The sequence below is a fragment of the Primulina huaijiensis genome, chromosome 1 (genome assembly GCF_012295235.1).
Source record: "Primulina huaijiensis isolate GDHJ02 chromosome 1, ASM1229523v2, whole genome shotgun sequence".
Classification (NCBI taxonomy): domain Eukaryota; kingdom Viridiplantae; phylum Streptophyta; class Magnoliopsida; order Lamiales; family Gesneriaceae; genus Primulina; species Primulina huaijiensis.
The window spans coordinates 3,848,463-3,870,498 of NC_133306.1; the positions used below are offsets into that span (position 1 = coordinate 3,848,463).

At 33.7% G+C, this 22,036-nt stretch overlaps 4 protein-coding genes across 4 annotated transcripts; 3 read left to right on the forward strand and 1 right to left on the reverse strand.

Annotated features, from left to right (window-relative positions):
* Window positions 1-459: 459 nt before the first annotated feature.
* LOC140983439 (cytochrome P450 CYP72A219-like) lies at window positions 460-2,505 on the forward strand. The gene is made up of 5 exons (XM_073450526.1): window positions 460-736; window positions 818-1,038; window positions 1,156-1,400; window positions 1,479-1,863; window positions 2,024-2,505. Exons 1-5 carry the CDS (start codon window positions 460-462, stop codon window positions 2,447-2,449), a joined length of 1,554 nt encoding a protein of 517 aa, XP_073306627.1. The 3' UTR covers window positions 2,450-2,505.
* A 1,482-nt stretch (window positions 2,506-3,987) lies between these two features.
* Window positions 3,988-7,263, forward strand: LOC140983518 (cytochrome P450 CYP72A219-like). Its single transcript, XM_073450638.1, has 5 exons — window positions 3,988-4,264; window positions 4,639-4,859; window positions 5,926-6,170; window positions 6,255-6,639; window positions 6,745-7,263. Exons 1-5 carry the CDS (start codon window positions 3,988-3,990, stop codon window positions 7,168-7,170), a joined length of 1,554 nt encoding a protein of 517 aa, XP_073306739.1. The 3' UTR covers window positions 7,171-7,263.
* Window positions 7,264-11,752: 4,489 nt separating this feature from the next.
* LOC140978209 (cytochrome P450 CYP72A219-like) lies at window positions 11,753-14,206 on the forward strand. Its single transcript, XM_073443071.1, has 5 exons — window positions 11,753-12,071; window positions 12,151-12,371; window positions 12,721-12,965; window positions 13,066-13,450; window positions 13,619-14,206. Exons 1-5 carry the CDS (start codon window positions 11,798-11,800, stop codon window positions 14,042-14,044), a joined length of 1,551 nt encoding a protein of 516 aa, XP_073299172.1. The 5' UTR covers window positions 11,753-11,797; the 3' UTR covers window positions 14,045-14,206.
* Window positions 14,207-15,716: 1,510 nt separating this feature from the next.
* LOC140978217 (uncharacterized) lies at window positions 15,717-18,451 on the reverse strand. Its single transcript, XM_073443084.1, has 6 exons — window positions 17,678-18,451; window positions 17,343-17,563; window positions 16,965-17,190; window positions 16,659-16,744; window positions 16,456-16,547; window positions 15,717-16,368 (listed from the first exon to the last, which is right to left on the reverse strand). The coding sequence occupies exons 1-6, from the start codon at window positions 17,771-17,773 to the stop codon at window positions 16,124-16,126; spliced, it is 966 nt and encodes a 321-aa protein (XP_073299185.1). The 5' UTR covers window positions 17,774-18,451; the 3' UTR covers window positions 15,717-16,123.
* Window positions 18,452-22,036: the final 3,585 nt, after the last annotated feature.

Sequence of the window (22,036 nt, forward strand, 5' to 3'; positions counted from 1 at the left end):
ACCATATTAAAAGAAAATAATCAAAGTTCATTATTGATTAAAATCAGTCAACATACTGCGTTAAACTGATTTACAATCGATTAGATGAATCATTCAAATTTAAACATTATTATTAAATTAATCAAAAGATTTGGTTGAACTGATTTTTATAATTAAAATTCATGATTGATATTTCCATTGAAAAGGACTTAAGGCAAATGGTCCAGCAATTTAAGGAGTTGATTAATATAGAGGAAGCGGCCCAATTACAAATAGAATTCGAGCCCATTTCAAATACAGCTACCAAAAAAAGCAAGACCTTCTAGAATATGCAGCACACATTCACACAATCAATATATAATGTGTAATCTGATTCACCAAATTTACCCATGTGTAAATCGAACACATTCACACCGCGTGTTAAATTATGCTATAAAACGAGAAAGAGCACCGTTCAATCGATGAACACTACAAGACTAGATGGAGATTCTGCACTTGAACATTTCTGTTTGTTGTGCCTTACTGCTGCTTCTATTCTATGCATGGAGAATGGTGAAGGCAGCTTTGATTAGGCCTAAACGGCTGGAGAAATTGTTGAGGCAGCAAGGCCTCAAAGGAAACTCCTATCGCTTCGTCTATGGAGACTTGAAAGAATTGGGGAAGGTGATTCAAGAAGCCAAATCCAATCCCATCAATCCCCGTGATGACATCAAGCCCAGAGTCATAGCCTTCTACATCGAAACCATCAAGAAATACGGTACTAAATTTTGTGTGATTTGATTTTTTAATGTTTCGATACATAAATAATCATGTCCTGAATATAAATGGTAAACTGTAGGAAAAGGTTCATTCTTTTGGGATGGTCAAGTCCCCACAGTAATCGTCACAGAGCCTGAGCTCATAAAGGAGGTGATGACCAAGTATCATATCTACCAGAAGCAGAAAAGGCCGAATCCACTCACCAAACTGCTTACTCGGGGAGTGGTGAACTATGAAACAGATAAATGGGCTAAACACAGAAAAATCATCAACCCCGCTTTCCACCTCGACAAATTAAAGGTCATATTTCTTGCCATTATATATAGCTCCGACCAATCCATGAATTTGCGTTTTTGGTTATGTAAATTGTGATCCACTTGAAAATGTACAATAAAAATTCTAATATGGTTTGTGCAGATCATGATACCTGCTTTCATTTCAAGTTGTGAAGAAGTTATGGAAATATGGGAGAGCCGTGTCTCCCCAGAGCAGCCATGTGAGCTCGATGTGTGGCCTCATCTACAAAATTTATCAAGTGATGCAATATCGAAAACTGCATTTGGCAGCAACTATGAAGAAGGAAGAAGAGTATTCGAACTTCAGAGGGAGCTAGCAAAGCTTGTTGTCGAGGCTTCACAGTCAATATACATACCAGGATGGAGGTAATGAGAGCTATTGTACGGTGATACGATTTTTGGTTCTTTAGCAGCATTTTTTAGTTATGACTTGTTAATGTGCAGATTCGTGCCAACCAAAAGGAACAAAAGAATGAAGGAAATAGATAGAGAAGTTCAATCCTCAATAAAGGCTTTGATCAATAGAAGGGTTCATGCCATGAAATCCGGGGAAGTACATAGCGACGATTTATTAGGACTATTGTTGGAATCGAATCACCAAGAAATTGTACTTCAAGGGAACAAGAGTTGTGGTATGAACATAGACGAAGTCGTGGAAGAGTGCAAGCTGTTTTACTTTGCTGGACAAGAGACCACTTCTGTGTTGCTTGTGTGGACATTGTTTTTGTTGAGTATACATCCAGATTGGCAGAAAAAAGCCCGCGATGAGGTTTTGCAAGTTTTTGGGAGACGAGTACCAGATTTTGATGGGTTAAATCACCTAAAAACCGTAAGTAAATTGCTTGATTTATTAATCAATTGTCCAATCTTTCAAGTTTGATCGGTAACTAAAACTATTAATTATTAGCTTTTGACGAGTCTGTGTGTTTGAATTCAAAAAAAGAAATGATAAAAAAAAAATTGACTATATATATGAAATCCTTGCACAGGTGACTATGATTTTGCACGAGGTTTTGAGGCTGTATCCACCAGTAGTCGTTCTTAATCGTAAAGTGACTGAGGAAACCAAACTGGGAACACTAACATTGCCAAAAGGGACTCAAGTTTCACTTCCAACGGTTATATTACATCACAGTCGTGAAATCTGGGGGGACGACGCGATGGAGTTCAAGCCCGATAGGTTTAGTGAAGGCGTGTCAAAAGCCCAGAAAGGCCGAGGTTTATTTTTCCCATTTGGCTGGGGACCTCGAATATGCGTCGGACAAACATTTGCGATGATAGAAGCAAAAGTGGCACTCTCCATGATTCTGCAACGCTTCTCCTTCGAGCTTTCACCGTCTTATACGCATGCGCCTCATACTGTTCTAATTCTTCAACCTCAGCATGGTGCTCACTTGATATTAAGCAAAATTTAGTTGCATGATCATCTTTAGCGAGGCTCGGATCGGAGGGTTGTTTGTGTTCATCGATACTACTTTAATTTAATGTTGTATGTTCAATCGCTTTTAATACATAAATTAATGTTTGTCCATTTTTTGATTAAACTCGTGATCAAATACAATTAATTTATATCTATAAATTGAAATATCCAAATTTACATATTATTATTAAATCAAATCAAAATTATATATGCGTTATTCTGATTTTTGTAATAAAATTAAATCAATATCTTGTGTTAATCTGATTTGATTATGATTACGATTATAATATGTGCTGCGTCCCAGTGCATTATAGATATATATATCAAACAAGATTGTAAATGGATATATTGAACACGTGCAATATTACCAATATTTGTTCTCAATTCTTGTTGGTTTCTTTGTGTCATTTGTTAAAATACATAATAATAACAACAACATTTTGTGGACACTCTTTCAAAACGTTGAAAAACGTAATAATATATAAAAACTTTTATATTTTATTTAGTATGATAGAGAGCAGTAAATATAAAATATATAAGAGTAACAAACAATTTAAAACCATAATTGGAATTTAATAGAATGATATAATCAATGTGAATACTTCAATATAGTTCATATTTTCAATGAACGTTAATTTTTAATTTGAATTTTAAAAAAAGAATTGAAAAGAATTCACATTTAATTACAATATTTATTTCTTATGCAGGAATCAACGAACTAATCAGAGTTAAAACGTCAAATGTATTTTGAATGATTTACCTCAAAGGGATACTGAACATATATTGTACTCATGTTTTCATTTTTATTATGATTTAAAATTGATTGTCTGAACGTGATGCAGAAATCAGACTGAATTATCTATAGAGTTTATAATAACAACTAAATATATCATAATAATACAAGGTTATATCTCAAATTAAATGAATTGATATAATAAATGTAAAATTTTAAAAATAGTTTATGTTTTCGATGGAATTTTGTTTCAATTTGAATTAAAAAAACAAAAAAAACTTATAATTTATAATTACATTTGAATTGATATAAAAAATGGATTGAATTCAAATTTCAACAAATTGATATAATCAATACAAATAATAATCGAATTTTATGTTTTCACACGTCTTCAATTCACATTTGAATTTTTTTAAGGAAATAGAGAAATCTTTATTAAAAAAATATCAATAAAAATTGCATAAAATTAAATTTTTTTCAATCATTTATTACAATACACTTATTGCAATATTCATAATATATCTTTTTTTTTTTAAATTAATATCATTTTGACGGGAATTTATTATTTTACTAAATCAGATTACAAATTGTACTGATGATATGTGTATTACTAAAATGAAAATATCAATACATTTTTATAATCTGATTTAGTCAAATCAATATAATATCTTATTTAGTCATTCAATGTAATTATTATTATAATATCAAATCAATATATTGTGTGTACTTGAATATTAAAGAATGCTATAAAACGAGGAAGAGAACCCTTCCATTGATGATTAAGTCACTACACTGATTAAATGGCGGTTCTGTACTTGATCCTTTCTGTCTGTTGCGCCTTAGTATTGCTGTTATTCTATGTATGGAGAGTGGTGAATATAACTTGGATCAGACCTAAACGGCAAGAGAAATTGTTGAGGGAGCAAGGCCTCAAAGGAAACTCCTATCGCTTCATCTATGGAGACTTGAAAGCAATGGTGAAGGTCATTCAAGAAGCCAAATCCAAGCCTATCAATCTCCATGATGACATCAAACCCAGAGTCATAGCCTTCTACATCGAAACCATCAAGAAATATGGTACCAAATTTTGTGTGATTTGATTTTATTGTTTCATAGATATGGATTTTTGGTTCGTTCAATTTTGTGTTTTGGTCTATCAAAGGTAATTTTTAACTTTCGGTTAATTTGATCCAACTACTAATGTGGCATCGGAAAATAATGAAATGACACATGAAAATACTGACGTGATATTGAAAATACTTACGTGACATTGAAAAATATTAAGTTGTCGGATACCATATAAAAAATTAAATCAAAATAGCCGAAAATTAAAAGTTTGTATTTCAAAACCGAACTTTGAAAACTAAATAGACTAAAACTACAAGTTAATAGGAAAAACAAATCATTTTTCTTACATAAATCAGGTCCTGAATATATATGGTAAACTGTAGGAAAAAGTTCGTTCTTTTGGGCTGGTCCGATCCCCACAGTTATCGTCACTGAGCCTGAGCTCGCAAAGGAGGTGATGACCAAGTATCATATCTTCCAGAAGCAACAAAGCCCGAATCCACTCACCAAACTGCTTGCTCGGGGCTTGTTGAGCTATGAAACTGATAAATGGGCCAAACACAGAAAAATCATCAACCCGGCTTTCCATCTCGACAAATTAAAGGTTATATTTCTTGCCTTATATATAACTCCGACCGATCGAAAATCGAGTTGAGCCTAACATAATTCCATGCAGAGTTGAATTCATCTGTCATTTTTAATCGAATTCAATATGAATGGACCTTGAATTCGGACTAAATGGTTTAATTTCTCTACTTATATCGTGATGCTGTGTTATTGCTCGAGATAAAAGAGTAATAAAATAATAACAATGAGTAATATATACGACACGTACGTGTATTCGATGATTTCATTCTCATAGTTAAAGCGTCCTCTTTTGTCAAACATGCATGCATGCATGCATGCAGTCTCCTTAGCTTATCATATATTGAAATGGGGTAATTCAAAATTATCCAAATTAAGTAGTGAGAAGGGTTTGTCCAAATAATTAAAATATAGATTTTTATTTCACAACTTCAAATTAATCATTCCAAATTTATTGATCTTGAAATTAATTATATTGTCATGTATTGTTTTCATTATTGGTAAATTTGGATTTTGATCTCAAATATTTTTCTCTGTCATTTTGATAATATGGCCGACGTGACTTTTTTATTCGCAGCGTCACATCAACACTATCAATAAAAGATAATAAAATTGTCGAAAAGTAAAATATATATATGTGAGACTAAAAACCAATGTTAACAACACAAAAACTAAAATTACAAATAGACATGTCCTAATACCCTTTGCACTGTGTTTTTCCTAAGATCCCACCAAGAATATTTAAATATGATCTACGGGTGATCTCGAGCATGAGTCCCACGGTCCACTTGGAGGAGGGTCCATCCCAAGGTGCACAAGGTGACCTACAGACAATGCAGTGTGGAAAATCCTTCTCAATTGTTTGCTTGGGCAGTCCAAGAAGAAATTTTCTCTTGATATTAATTACAGTTAAAGCTTATAATTAAGTTGCTTAAATTTATTTCAAATTTCGATGTAGGAGAGGGTAAAGGTGCTTAAGTACCGCTAATACACATGTTTCACCATAAACATTCATCACATAATAAAGCTGCTAAAAGCACAGCTTTGAAAAAGTAGTATAAAAATTCGGGTTTGGTTTTGTGCAGATCATGATACCTGCTTTCATTTCAAGTTGTGAAGAAGTTATGGAAATATGGGAGAGCCATGTCTCCTTAGAGCAGCCATATGAGCTCGATGTGTGGCCTCATCTACAAAATTTATCTAGTGATGCAATCTCGAGAACTGCATTTGGCAGCAACTATGAAGAAGGAAGAAAAATATTCGAACTTCAGAGGGAGCTGGCACAGCTCGTTATCAAGGCTTCACAGTCAATATACATACCAGGATGGAGGTAATATGTAATACATCATACAGTGAAAGGATTTTTGGATCTTTAATTTGCAGCGTTTTTGAGTTGTGACTTTCTAATGTGCAGATTTGTGCCAACCCAAAGGAACAAGACAATGAAGGAAATAGATAGCGAAATTCGATCCTCGATAAAGGGTTTGATCAATAGAAGGGTTAATGCCATGAAATCTGGGGAAGCAAATAACGACGATCTATTAGGACTATTGTTGGAATCGAATTACCAAGAAATGATACTCAAAGGAAACAAGAGTTACGGTATGAACATAGACGAAGTCGTGGAAGAGTGCAAGCTGTTTTACTTTGCTGGACAGGAGACCACTTCTGCGTTGCTTGCGTGGACATTGTTTTTGTTGAGTATACATCCGGACTGGCAGAAAAAAGCCCGACATGAGGTTTTGCAAGTGTTTGGGAGTCGACTACCAGATTTTGATGGGTTAAATCATCTGAAAATCGTAAGTAGATAGTTTGAATATTTATTAATCAATAGTGTCAATCTTTCAAATTTGATTTCAAAACAAGAAATGATAAGAAAAGGACTATATGAAAACCTTGCACAGGTGACTATGATTTTTCACGAGGTTTTGAGGCTATATCCACCGTTACCCGTTCTTACTCGTAGAGCAATCGAGGATACCAAACTTGGAACAATAACATTGCCAAAAGGGACCCATGTCTCCCTTCCAACGGTTATATTACATCAAAGTCTTGAAATTTGGGGGGACGACGCAATGGAGTTCAAGCCGGATAGATTTATTGAAGGCGTATCGAAAGCTCAGAAATGCCAAGGTATATTTTTCCCATTTAGCTGGGGACCTCGAATATGTGTGGGACAAACATTTGCGATGATAGAAGCAAAAGTGGCACTCTCCATGATTCTGCAACGATTCTCCTTCGAGCTTTCACCATCTTATACGCATGCTCCTCATAAGGTTATAACACTTCAACCTCAACATGGTGCTCACTTGATTTTAAGCAAAATTTAGTGTATGATGGTTAGCGAGGCAGACCCGATCGATCAAGATTGTATGTGCAAGCTTTGAAAAATACACATGAATTTTTTGACCATTTAAACAGAATCATAAGTCTGTCCCTATAATGTATATATATATTAGCAAAAATCTTCTACTTGGAAAATGATACGTGGTGCAATTAATGAACGTAAATATACACAGGGATTCGTTTCTTCTTCTTCTTCTTTTTTTTTTAATTGGACAAATTATAATTTTGGCATGTATGTTTTTTGGGGTAATTAGTTTTGGTCCATTAATCTACACTTTTTCCATTTTTGGTTCTGTTAATGACGGTTTTGTATTTTTAATTATGTAACTTGTATGTTTTTTCATTTTTAGTATTATTAACGACGAAATTGCATTTTTACTTATTTAACTTGTATTTTTTTATTTTTTTGTCTTGTTAACATTGTATTTGTTTTTTAATCATGTAATTTGTATTTTTTTTTTCATTTTTGTTCTTTTTTCGAAAGTGAATGATGACATGGAATTTTTTGAAAGAAACTTGCATGTATATTATGATTTTAAAAAAATATTATTTGGAAAAAGATACGATAGACTTTAGTTAAAAAAATACTAAAAATGAAAAAAAAAACATGTAAAATATTGGACTACAATTTAAAATTGACTGTTAATATGATCAAAAATAAAATAAAAATGCAAGTTATAAGACTAAAAATCCAAATTTATTCTTAACATAATAAAAAAATATATGCAAGTTAGAAGAATACAAATATAAATTTATTGTAAAGTACTAAAAGAAAAAAAATATGTAAATTACAAGATAAAAATATATAAAAAAAAATTCCATTTTGATTCTCGTGCACACCTTCTACATCGATACTATTATATACTATATATAATAAAAAGAGTGAGTGCCTGATGGAAATTTTTTGATGTGTCAGTGGACAAATTTTTCAAATTTTATCCTCTTATCCCTTCACGTTTCAGAGAGGAAACCACCAACTTCAATTATTAATTAAATGCACGTGTAGCAATAATAATTATAAAATATTTATGTATTACATTAATAAATCAGAATAAATATATATTATATAATAATACATAAGATTCATATATTTATATTACACATGCGACGTATGAGCAGTGTCCTTTATTTTAAAATCGAGGGAAAAAATGGTTGTCATAATGATAGAAAAAATGGTGAAAACTCGGGATAAATTATTGGATTATACATTCACTACAATTATTTCTATTAATTTTTCCTAATTTTCTTATTTATTCAAAAACAATATTACTCATTAAACTTTTTAAAGTAAAAATCTATAATATACATATAATATATTTCCCCAAACTCTCTCTAAATCAATAATCGAGCATACATATAATAAACCAACCACTGAGCCATAGTTCTCCGGTTCTCCCGAAGACAAATTATCGATTATGGGCCTCACAAATTTTATCTTAACCATATAAGGTGATGCTGACATTTACTATTTCGAAATTTTTATTCATTTTTCGACCATTCACGTTCATGTTTGACATCCTGACTACGTGACTCTAACTAAGGATGGTATATCATGTCGTATCGTACCGAAAATCTTATATTATATATTGTATCGAAAATCACGGTATAATAAAATTCATGTCGATACCGTTGCGAAAATTTCAGTATATCGAAAATTTCGATACATATAACTAGCATACCGATTATACCAAATTTTTTTAAATTTTTGTATATTTTTTCGGTATTTCGGTATTCCGATATATACTGAAATTTTCAAATTGCATACCGTTATCATACCGAAAAATTCGGTATTGTTACCGTACCGTACCGAAAAAATTTCAAATTTACTTAATTTTTGGTATACAGAGATTACCGTACCAAAAAAATACCGAATTTACCGAATGCTCGGTATATCTCAGTACGGTAATCTCGGTGTCACATGATCATCATTTCTGATAAAATATTTAAAATTATAAAAAAAAATTGAAAAGTACGTTATTAAGATTGAAATTGGACAACATAGATGACAAAAGCGCAAAAAAAAACGTAGATGACCAAAATTGCATGTTTTCCTAATTGAAACTTTAATTTTTTATCATTATTATTATTTCAAAATGGGGAAATATTTTCCAACTATGGGTTTGTCCACTAAATTTTCAATGTTTGTTTTTTGCACAAACATTTTTTTTTGTTTCCACTCTTATTTCGTCGAAGTATTGATATGATACCGAAAAATATTGATGAGGTATCAGAAAATTGGTGACTTGTAAGTGGTTTCCAATAACACGTCAACAATTTGACCAAAATAGCTAAAAAGTAAAAATTAGTGTACCAAAACCAAACTTTGAAAAATTAATGAAGTAAAAATTAAAATATGACAAATTAGTGTTTAAAAAAAATTATTTTCCCTTTCACAACATATATAAAAGATATCTCATATAGGGGTGGGAAAAAATACCGGATTGTACATTATATCGAGATTACCGTACCGAAAAGATGTCAAATTTTCGGTATACCAAAGATTTAGGTACGGTACAGTAATAATATCGAATTTTTCGATACGGTACCGGTATGCAATTTGAAAATTTCAGTGTATACCGAAATACCGAAAAAATATACAAAAATTTTAAAATATATAATATTTTAAAACAATAAATTTATAAAAATTTAAAGTATAAGAATTTTTCATTATAAAACGGTATATACCGATACCGTACCGAAATCTCGGTATACCGTACAATTTTGGTATAATCGATATGCTAATTATATATACCGAAAATCGGTATATCGAAATTTTCGGTACGGTATCGATAAGAATTTTGTTATACCGTAATTTTGATACGGTATACGGTATAGGATTTTCGGTGCGGTTTACCACTTCTCACATACAACTATGATATAGTAGTATAAATTACATATGTGTGGGTGTGTAATGTTTTTACAATTAATTAAACACACAGTAAATGGTCGAACAATGATATCACAACAATTGTTATTTTTTCCGGACAAACTCGTGTTCTTGAACCTCAATTGCTGTTATCGAAGAGTTCGTCTATATTTCATTGGGTTTATTCTTCTCATATCTCAATAATATCATTGGATTATGTGATTTTTTAACTAAAATTTAACCACATAACAAGAAGAAAATTAGCCCAAGTGTAGCATATAAAAATCTTTCTGGATTATACATTATGGACGGCAAATCATAGAGGAATTTTATCGATCTTATAAACCTATTTTGTTCTTAGTTCTTGTCTTTCTTTCTTCTTTTTTTGTTTCACCAAATTCGCCTTATATTTGCTGACAGAGAGACATGTCGCCAATTAAGGTACGTTCCGGTAGTATGTCTTATTGTTGTAATTTTACGAGGTTGTCAAATTTAATTTTATGCACTCCGTTTACTTCAAGATACAATTATGTACTGATTAGACCATCTCCAACCCAAAACTCTATTTTAAAGCAACTCTACTCTAAAATAGTGCAGTTTATGCACCAAATATAATATTCATCTCCAACTCATCTACTTCAAATCTTACTCTAAAAAAGAATATTATCGGAATATTCTTTTTTATTTTATATAATATCTGATTATTAAATTAATATAATAATATCATATTTATAATGAAACAAAATATATCTAATTCTTTTATGCTATTATTTAAATATATCTAATTATTAAATTAATATAATAATATCATATTATTATATAAATAATATTTATAATTCTTAATATAAATATTTACTTTTATATTTTTGCAAATAGCGCAGTTCTATTGGAAAATAATAAATAATTTATATATAGGTTAGGATGTAAAATAGCATTGGATAAATAATAATAATAATAATAATAATATAAAAAAAATTATACATTTGGTTTGATTGAATAACATTAGAATTAAAAAAATCTATATGTTAACGTGTCAAATTTGATTTTCATTATTAACTTGAATCAATATATCATGTTAAATCAAATTAACCCACACGTAAAATAATAAGACCATAAGGCTGCGTTTGGTTGTAGGATAAAATAAACTAATGATTAGTACGTAAATGATAAAAAAAAATGATTGTCGTAGAAATATAATGTATGATAGTATGTTTGGTAAGATTTTTAAGTATAGGATAATTTTGAAATTTTTGATGAAAATAAAAAATTGCCCTTCCTCTTTTATTTTTCTTCTTCCACTCCGATGGCGGCGGTCCGACGGCGACGGCTGTGCGGTGGTCCGGCAGCGGCTGTGCGGTGGCGTCCGGCAAATTTCCGGCGAGGGCGACGGCAGCGAATTCCGGCGACGGCGACGGTCCGGCAAGGTTCGGCGAGGTCGGCGGTGGCGATCCGGCAACCGAGGTGGTTCAATAACGGTGAAGGAAGAAGGGTAAAATTGGAAAAAGAGTAGGGATAGAGGAGGGATTAATAATCCTTCGGAGGAATCGGAGGAAGGAGGTATTATTTAATCACACATAATATCACCTATTAACTTGTAGGAAGAATTGAGCTGGATAAATAAAAATCGTACCAAACACAAAATAAAATATGATAAATTAATCAATCCTACCATATCCTATCTACCAAAAGCAGCCAAGACTATAAAACGACGGAGAGCACCCTCCAATCGGTGGACGCAATCAACCATGGCGGCTATCTACTTCATCTTTTCTGTTTGCTGTGCCGTAGTGGTGCTATTCTACGCATGGAGGGTGGCGAATATAACTCTGATTAGGCCTAAACGGCTGGAGAAATTGTTGAGGCAGCAAGGTCTTAAAGGAAACTCCTATCGCTTCATCTATGGAGACTTGAAAGAATTGGTGAAGATGATTCGAGAGGCCAAATCCAAGCCCATCAATCTCCACGATGACATCAAGCCCAGGATCATAGCCTTCTTCATCGAAACCATCAAGAAATATGGTACCAAATTTTGTGTGATTTGATTTTAATGTTACAATACATAAATGATCATGTCCTGGATGTATATGGTAAACTGTAGGAAAAAGTTCATTCTTTTGGGTCGGTCCAATCCCCATAGTTATGATCACTGAGCCTGAACTCATAAAGGAGGTGATGACAAAGTATCATATCTACCAGAAGCCGCAAAGCCCGAATCCACTCACCAAACTGCTTGCTCAGGGAGTGGTGAGCTATGAAACAGAAAAATGGGCTAAACACAGAAAAATCATCAACCCGGCTTTCCATCTCGACAAATTAAAGGTTATATTTCTTGCCTTATATATAGCTCCGACCGATCGAAAATCGAGTTGAGCCGAACGTATTGTGATCTGAGTTAGATTTATGACTTGTGGTTGTTAATCGGATTCAATGTGAAAGGAGCTTGACATACAGTCTTACACATGTTTAGAGTCCTACTCCGATAAATAATAAATTCATTTTATGTGGGTTGAATTTTGTTGACCAAGTTATGACAGCATATAGTACACGTGAACCTTCTAGTCTGAATTCGGACTAAATGGTTTAATTTCTCAACTACGTATATCATGTAATACCAGGGCTTTACTTTCAAAAAAATACAGCTGGCCTATTCTGTTTTGGTTTTGTGCAGATGATGGTACCTGCTTTCATTTCAAGTTGTGAAGAAGTTATGGAAAAATGGGAGAGTCGTGTCCCTCCAGAACAGTCATGCGAGCTCGATGTGTGGCCTTATCTACAAAATTTATCAAGTGATGCAATATCGAGAACTGCATTTGGCAGCAACTATGAAGAAGGAAGAAGAGTATTCGAACTTCAGAAGGAGATGGCAGAGCTCATTATCAAGGCTTCACAGTCGATATATATTCCAGGATGGAGGTAGCATAATATGTGTGTGTGTGTGTGTGCGCGCGTTATACAAGAAATTTTTTTTTTTTGTTCTTTTGCAACATTTTTGAGTTATGACGTTTATGTGCAGATTTATGCCAACCAAAAGGAACAGGAGAATGATGGAAATAGATAGAGAAGTTCAATCCTCAATAAAAGGTTTGATCAATAGAAGGGTTAATGCAATGAAAGCCGGGGAAGCATGTAACGACGACTTATTAGGACTATTGTTGGAATCGAATCACCAAGAAATGGTACTCAAAGGTAACAAAAGTTACGGTATGAACATAGACGAAGTGGTGGAAGAGTGCAAGTTGTTTTACTTTGCTGGACAGGAGACCACTTCAGTATTGCTTGTGTGGACATTGTTTTTACTGAGTATACATCCAGACTGGCAGAAAAAAGCCCGAGATGAGGTGTTGCAAGTGTTTGGGAGTCGATTGCCAGATTTTGAAAGGTTAAATCACCTGAAAACCGTAAGTTCACTGCTTGCTTTATTCTAGAAAAAGTAGTCCAATCTTTCAAAACCGATTTAGTAAAACTGTTAGTTTTTTATGACACAAGAATATATAACATAGAGTGTGAGAGTTTATTTTCAAAAGAAGTAATAACAATAACTAGGACTATATGAAATCCTTGCACAGGTGACTATGATTTTGCATGAGGTTTTGAGGCTATATCCACCAGTAGTTGTTCTTACTCGTAAAGTGACTGAGGAAACCAAACTGGGAACACTAACATTGCCAAAAGGGACTCAAGTTTCACTTCCAATGATTATATTACATCACAGTCTTGAAATTTGGGGGGACGACGCGATGGAGTTCAAGCCCGGTAGATTTAGTGAAGGCGTGTTAAAAGCCCAGAAATGCGAAGGTATATTTTTCCCATTTGGCTGGGGACCTCGAATATGTGTCGGGCAAACATTTTCCATGATAGAAGCAAAAGTTGCACTCGCCATGATTCTGCAACGATTCTCCTTCGAGCTTTCGCCGTCTTATACGCATGCGCCTCATACGATTATAACTCTTCAGCCTCAACATGGTGCTCACATGATGTTAAGCAAAATTTAATACACCATCTTTAGCGAGGCTCAGAGGAGTTTGTGTTCGATAATTTAATGTTGTATGTGCAGTCTTTTTTGAATACATAAATTAAATGTTTGTCCGCTTGAACAAAATCACGGGTCTGCCTCTGAAAGATCATCTACTAATTAGAGAGAGATTCCGTTAATTGTGCATTGAATTTCTACCATTTGAACAAAATCACATATGAAGCATTTACTAAGTACTAACTACGATTGATTTGCATCAAGAGTGATAGCTAGCGATTGAGTCCTCGGCTTCTGTGAAATGAATCATTAAATATTCATATGTAATTTTTCTTACAGAAACAATATTTTACCACCCAAGAAGTTAAAGCATTGAGCCCTTCCTGATGAAGCATGCAGCATCCTTCGGAAATTTTATTTTTAATAATCTTCATAAACGAAACACTAATTTTTTGCAGTTTTTGTTCTTTACGCGGTCAAATTTCATTCTTAGTCGGTATATTTATTTTTATTTTTTTTCAATTTTAGTTTTTTTTTCAGCGTGACATTAGATGAGATGGTGTCAATATTGTGTTGATATGTGCAGTAGTGACACATGAATCTTTCATATTAAAATTGACTAAAAATTGCCCAAAATTGAAATTTACAGGATTAAAACTGAAATTTGACAAAATAGATAACCAAAATATATTGAACCGAAAATACAATTTTCTCATAGTATTAAAATGAATTCAAATCATCTAATTTATAACTTCCTGATGAATTTCAAATTTATTTTCAATTGAAATATTAATTCATTCAGCATAAAATATACCATTGGTGAAGTTTGGATTAATACCATCATAATTTCGCTATGGAATATGGTAAGTGGTTGCACTTCTATGATCCAAATCAAATTAATAGCTGGACCAATTCTATAATGGGATTTCATTTCGAAGTAAAAAGTCAACTTTTGTCAAAGTCAAACGTGGAAATCCATTGTCTTACGGTGGACACACATTTTCAATTTTCCTACTATTGAAAGATTTTGTTCAGATTTGGGAATATAATTGCTGTCGGGCATAAAAATATATAGCCTAGCCGATTGTATTTCTGAGTCAGTCTACGCTACATCATAAGTATAACTTCGATATATTTTAATATATAATGATTAATTGATCATCCGAATTCAAAATAAAAAATATATACGATCCAATTGTACAACTTTTATTAAAAATACTGAGTATTTTTGCTTTTACTAAATTTTCACCAGGAAAGGATGTTATTTTAAATAAATATTTCAAATAAGAATACAACTTAATTCAATTTTAACCTCTATATGACGACTCAAAGACGTCTTATTTGAAATGCCAAGAGTCTCGGGACTTTTTTCATAGTATTGGTTTTCTCCCAAAAAGTTTTTGACTTAAAACTTGACATTAGGCGAGGCATAAGATTATTTATATAATTCACCCGTCTCACGAATCTATCACCCAAAAAAACTACTAATACTTTATAGGCAATGTCATGACTTTAACTTTGACTTTATATGAATGAAAATTTAATGTGATTCTGCAGCGGCTGCCATCACGGACACTGAGAATGGGCACCAAAAGTCTACATGATGGGCCGAACGCCGTTTGACAATGCTTCCAAAATCAATCCATGACTATATTTCTATCCCTTTTCTTTTCCCCCTCTAATAAAAGAATATTGATGACATTTTCTCAATAACTCAACCAGCTAATCTCAGGGTGAATTCAATAGTACGAGGGAGATTTTTTAGGATTATGTGGAACTAGTCCAAAATATTGACGAAGAGTACCATTTTGCTTCTTTCTACTTTCTTTTGAACAAACAACAGAGAAGTTTTTGATAATTTTCCAAACCTGTAAACACTGTAAATATGTAACCTGTACTAGTACCTCCTTCTCTTGAAAACTCGAAATCAAAAGGTCCATCAATCATCAATGCATGATTCATCTCTTGCGACTAAAAACTTCAACAAGAGAGTGAATTTCGACCTCTACCACTTAAATAACTCATTCTTCACGCCAACATTTGATGGCCGACAAACCAAAGGGAAGTTCATACGGGATATACTCAATAGATTTTCATTCCGTCAGCCATGCTGAAACCCCATGAAGTAGTTGAAGTCATGGTGTTGAACCCGCAATTGCTTTAACCAAGAATCTGCAACGCTCAAAAGAACCGCTAGCCTCTCTCCATCTCCCTCATTTTTGTCTGAAATCCACACATCAGCTTGCATTTTGTAGGTGGCTAATCCAAATGGCCGGAGAGAGATGCTTTCTCCTCCTGATTTTCTGCTCCCATCAAAGTTCTCAATATTATCTTCCGACTCCATATCTGTGCAATTATATATTGACGAGACAATGTAAGTGTTGAAATAATGCACAGAGAAAGCGGGAAAATGTATTACAATGGAGTTCAAACCTTGAAAAGAAGAAGAAAGGGTGTGGTACGTGAGAAAGCATGTTTGAAAGTCTTTGATGGTTCGTCCCTTAGGAATGTGATAAATCGGGTACCTGCATCCATATAGCAATTTACAGATACGTCAAATCAATTCAATCCCATTTCTGCTTGTCAGCACCAAATATAGTGATGCAAAAGGGGAAGAAGACTAGAGAGAAACTAACCATGCGACAGCCATCCAACTAGCGGGTGAAAGATCAACGCTTCTATAAGTCGTTAATCCGGGGTATCTTCGAGAGAAGCTATTAACCTGACAAGTAAATACTTAGATTTTTCAAAATATGTGTTGAATCTCCTAGTCAAATGACTAGACAATACATGAATGTTCACGATTCTCACTGGAAACACAATTTCAGTGCAACGAGAAATGTTGGTTGTCAAAAGCTAGAATATGTTCTCGAGTGCAAGTGTAGAAAAATTAGTTCACACATATGGAAGAATCGTTTAACATCAAATCAGAGATAAACCACCTTGTCCACCAGAGGAACTCTTTCATAAGGAGAAGATGTCTCGAAGTGCTGAAAGTAAAGATTACCCAATCGTTCATCGGAATTCCAAAGGCTATCTTGGTCGAACAATCCATCCTCGGATGAACAACCATCCCATCTTGACAGCTTCTCACTCTCACTCTCGTCACTGAATGAATCACTAGAAGAATTCCTCGTCTCACTTATTGAGTCCATATCCTCCCTATCCCTAATATAAATCATCAATTCAATGCATCATTATAAACTATCTTCGAAACATAACATAAGCAAAGAATCAAAGATGGCCCATTTGTCAAACTAGAAATCACACCGACAAAGATTACTTGTTCAATCTATAGAAGAAATGGGAAATGCTGTTACCTCGAGTAGTTTAAAGATGAACTGCTGGTGAAAATTTGAACAGCAGAGAGATAAGGCACAAAATACTGGGTTAAATTATGGCGACCATCTGAAATAATTGGTACTCCAAGCCCACACGCACTCCATTCATCAAAACTATCCCAAAGATCACCTAATGTAAAGTATTCAAGTTTCTCCCTTTCAGAATGGTACCATAGCCTATTAAGCTTCCTCATCCCACTCTGAATAAATAAAATAAACCCGGAAGAAGAAAAAGATGAATCAGTCTGTAACAACAAAAAAATAGAACGAAAATACAAAAAAAATGCCAAAAAATCTTTAAAAACGAAACAAACCTTGGACAAGAATTGAGATGGGGCAACGGGTGCTGAGCAATTCAAGAAGCTGTCAAGGTTCGATTGTTTCGAAACCTCCTTGTCAAAAAACAACATTATTTTCTTCAAACACAGAAACCAGAGACGTGGAGAGAGGGATTGACAGAGAGAGAGCTCGCTCTGATTCTTTGTTTTTGGAGAAAAGAGAAAATGGTAAACCTTGCTTACAAAACAAAGATTACTAGGCTTGGACGTTTGTAGAAATAATGGAAAAACGACCTCGAGTCCTTTTCAGCTGCATCAATTTTCCTCCTCATTATAGGGAAAAACGTGGAACGAAATTCCTCTCCTATCTGATCACAAGATTTTCTCCACAAAGGTCAAAACCGAATTTGTATTCTGTTTCTCGAAAAGCCGCAACTTTTTTTCTCAGCAAGAAAACCCACAACGGAAACTTTCAAGATTCTACAACAAACTCCAAAACAGTACATTCGAAACATTATCTCTTATTTGACCCTTTGTAAGTTGCGGTCGTGTGTGCAGAAGGTGTACATACAGAAGCTCTGGGCTCTGAAGCTTGGAAAAATCATGAAAATGATGGCTTATTTACACTAAATTCTCAACAGATATCCATGATCTCCGACAAAAGCGAATCAACTTTTCTCCACAAAATCAAAAGCCAGCACCTTTATTCACCCAACTAACCGACACACAAATTTTGGTCCTCTCCCCGAAAATTTATAGGAAGAAAGCCAAAGGTAGAAAATAAAAGCCAAAACAGTAGAAATTGGGCTTTCTCATTTACGGGGATTCCTTACATGAGAGAGGGTGTGGCCGGGGAAATGAGAAAACAGGTAGCGATGTACATGTTTATTCAATAAAAGGGAGCGGAAAAAAATTTACTTTTTTATCCTCTACTTAAAATCTAATTTTTTTAATTAGTAGTGGGTCGAGACTTGATATTTTGGGTTGAGTCTCGACCTAATTTTGTATTGTAACACAAAACAAATTTTTTTTTTACAGACTTATCCCTCCCTTCTTCGCGACCCACTCTTTCTCATCTCAACCCAATATTTTGTTTTCCTCATCTGCTGCTGCTGCACACTCAAACCATCTTCCATCTTGCATCATTGTTCTGGTTTTTTGCTAAGAATTAACGATGAGTCTAGAAAATATTCATCTGCAAGAACGATATCAAGAATCAAATGAAAAATATGCAGAACGATATCTCGAGTTTGAAGGATATGTTTGAGAAATTTTCTTCAATGAGTGCCAATGTTGGTAAGTTTTATTGATATTTATATGATTTTTAATTGTTAGTATGAAAAATAAAAAAATTGTATGTATTATTTTTTCAGATCAAGGCCAAACATCAAGGCATAGATTTGAAGATATTCCATTCATGAGAGCAGATGAGGTGGATCGAAATATTCGACTCGTGAATGATCCGTCTTGGACTCGTGCTTTTGAAAAAACTACGGGTCATAAGTTAAGATTGTTTACAGTGGAGGAAGAGCCTATTACGGATGAAGAACTGCATCATCATTTTGAGAATGATATGATGTCATTGAGTTTTGAGAAAAGAGTTAGAGTGTTCGACAATAGATCGTGGCCACGAGTAAGTGTTGAGATTAATTCTTGTATGGCAGATATGAGGATATCTGGGATGTGCTCGTCCTACGATAGCTCGTGGTTTCGTGACTTGGGGACACCTGGTTGTTGGTTGACTGAGATAGTAAGTTTTTTCTTATTTCTTTTGTTTATTACGTTGAGTTAATAATTAACATATTTCACTTTATCATTTTCAGCATGTTCAAGAATGTTGTCGAGGGTTGCTCCAATTACAAACGGCGTACTCACATATAATGTCAAAGGATGTGTCATTGATGGACGTCGATTTTCATCAGCTGGTTTCGAATGCTTTCAATGAGGGCGGTCAGAGTAATATTGAATGTTTGATGTCCTATATGAGAGCAGAAATTGATGAGTGGCCGTCTATTCCATGGAACAAAGCCAACATAATTTTGATACCCTTTCATCTTCCTGGGAATTGGGTTTTGTTAAAGGTTTTGCCTAACCATAAGAGTATCACAATCATGGATTCTGACCACAGCGTAGATAGGTCGGGCATGATATTGCTTAAACTTATTAGCCCTTTGTCACTTATGCTTCCACATATGTTTGGTGTTGATCCTTCGGAAAGATGGAGAATAGATAGGCCAAATAATTTTCCTACTCAAAAAATCAGGTTAATTTTTTTTAAAAATTATTATTTCATTATTGTTTAATGTATATCAATGTATAATTTATGTTTGTTTTTTCATTGCAGCGGTGAATGTGGAGTTTACTGTTTAGCGACAGCAGGTTATACCATGTTCAGGGAAAATGCCTATCAATTGAACGATCAGAAGATTGAAGAATTTAGGCATTATTGTTGTTGTTGTATTTGGGATAAATTATGGTCGTTGGATTAAAACATTTATATGATAGTTGGATTAAAACATTTATATGATACTTTATATTGATTTTTAGTTAATTTATGTGATATTTTTTTACTACATTTGATCTAATAACGATCTCATACAAAAAATATATTTAGAGAATGATTCATCAATTGATCAATTATATAACACCATAAAAAATGAAAGCAAATTGTGATTTGAATTGTATTAGGATTATTATTTCTAGTCACACAAATTGTAGCTCTTTGGCTCGACCCACTCTACCCAATTTGGGTTGAGTGGGTCGCGCCACACATATATTGTGTGGCGCCACCCACTCAACCCAATATTTGTGTGGCGCGACCCACTCAACCCAAAATTGGGTTGAGTGGGTCGCGCCACACAATATACTCAATTTTTTGGTAGAGTAGTTTAATTTGAGTCGAGTCTTACATGTTATGAGTTTTTTAGGTTCTATTATTATGAAATTTGTTAAATATTTTATTGGAATTAAAAAATTTGTTAAGAATTTTAGTCTAGCATAAATTCAACCCGATAAGAGATACATTCGTCTAATATTATTATGATTTTTTTAACCAACACACTTAAATTATAATACATAACTCATATTAAAATGTTTACACAATTAAAATTTTTTATATATATTTACGTTCTAATCATGTATAGAATGACTTATGTATTATGAAATGATCAAAATTCAAAATCTCTCTACCACTCGACCCAAACTCGACCCAAACCCTAAACCCTAAACAAAACCCTAAATCAAACCCCAAACACCACCACTCGGCCCTACAATTTACCACCCACTCGACCCAAACTTAAAATTTAAAGCACAATCTTGTCCACTCCACCCACTCACCACCCCCTCGACCCAAAATTAAAAATTCAACTCAAACACATTACATATTAATAAAATCAAATCGATAGCCTTTAAATTCAAACAAATTACATTTAATTCAATCTTATCTTCTGCCAAATTCTCCAATGTCTTTAAATTAAAACAAATTACATATCATTCAATCCTATCTTCTACCAAATTCTCCAACCGATGGAAATCTGTTTTGTTTTTTTCTTCCACGTCTTCTTTTGATCACAGGTGGCAGTACTAACAAATCATCGAGTGGCCACTCGTTCTGATTCAGAACAGGATAAATTGGCTCAGCATAAGCTAAAGACCATATCATAACAGAATAATACTCTGAGCACAAGGAATAAAAATTGACATCACAAAAGTAACTCGCTGCAATTGCATGAGAACATGAAATCTTAACAATATCAAATTCTCTACAGGTACATCTTTTGGATTCCAAATCCACAATTTCACTGTTTGTAGCACTTCAAACATCGAACTCAAGACGGCCTAGCTCATAAACTTGATATCCCCGACCAATATTAAACTTTTCGCGCACAATCGATTCAACGGTTGGAGTGAAATTTGTTGTTGATGCGACGGATGCATTTCGATACCTTGAAAACCAAGATGTAGTCAATGTCTGCAAAGAATTTAGTAGTGCAATGATTGGAAGTTGTCTTTCTTCACGCAAGCTTGCATTTATTGATTCAACACCATTCGTTGTCATAATGTTATACCGAGATCTTGGGCTATATGCTCGAGTCCACCGATCAAATGAATCACTTTAATCCAAAAACTTTGCAGCATCAGGATATATTTTCTTAAACTTTTCGTACTCTAATTCAAAGTCGGTTTGCTTTTAAATTTTTGCTAATCGCATAAACATTTCGGTACAACCCTTCTTTTTGCAACGAATTTTCATATTTTGTGACAAGTGCCATATACAATGACCATGATGTGCATTTTTGTAAACTTCCGCAACTGCAGCAATGATGCCCGGATGTCTGTCTGAGATAATCACCAACTCTTCCTCATCAACCACTACTTCCAAGAGCTTCGTCAAAA

Excerpts from the sequence above, each read along its gene's own strand:
- LOC140983439 (XM_073450526.1), top strand. The coding sequence starts at position 460 with ATGGAGATTCTGCACTTGAACATTTCTGTTTGTTGTGCCTTACTGCTG. Across the intron at positions 737-817 it reads CGAAACCATCAAGAAATACG|GAAAAGGTTCATTCTTTTGG; the intron begins GTACTAAATTTT and ends GGTAAACTGTAG. Across the intron at positions 1,864-2,023 it reads GGTTAAATCACCTAAAAACC|GTGACTATGATTTTGCACGA; the intron begins GTAAGTAAATTG and ends ATCCTTGCACAG.
- LOC140983518 (XM_073450638.1), top strand. The coding sequence starts at position 3,988 with ATGGCGGTTCTGTACTTGATCCTTTCTGTCTGTTGCGCCTTAGTATTG. Across the intron at positions 4,265-4,638 it reads CGAAACCATCAAGAAATATG|GAAAAAGTTCGTTCTTTTGG; the intron begins GTACCAAATTTT and ends GGTAAACTGTAG. Across the intron at positions 6,171-6,254 it reads ATATACATACCAGGATGGAG|ATTTGTGCCAACCCAAAGGA; the intron begins GTAATATGTAAT and ends TCTAATGTGCAG.
- LOC140978209 (XM_073443071.1), top strand. The coding sequence starts at position 11,798 with ATGGCGGCTATCTACTTCATCTTTTCTGTTTGCTGTGCCGTAGTGGTG. Across the intron at positions 12,372-12,720 it reads TCCATCTCGACAAATTAAAG|ATGATGGTACCTGCTTTCAT; the intron begins GTTATATTTCTT and ends GGTTTTGTGCAG. Across the intron at positions 13,451-13,618 it reads GGTTAAATCACCTGAAAACC|GTGACTATGATTTTGCATGA; the intron begins GTAAGTTCACTG and ends ATCCTTGCACAG.
- LOC140978217 (XM_073443084.1), bottom strand. The coding sequence starts at position 17,773 with ATGTTGTTTTTTGACAAGGAGGTTTCGAAACAATCGAACCTTGACAGC. Across the intron at positions 17,564-17,677 it reads CATCTCAATTCTTGTCCAAG|AGTGGGATGAGGAAGCTTAA; the intron begins GTTTGTTTCGTT and ends TTATTTATTCAG. Across the intron at positions 16,369-16,455 it reads CCTTTCTTCTTCTTTTCAAG|ATATGGAGTCGGAAGATAAT; the intron begins GTTTGAACTCCA and ends ATAATTGCACAG.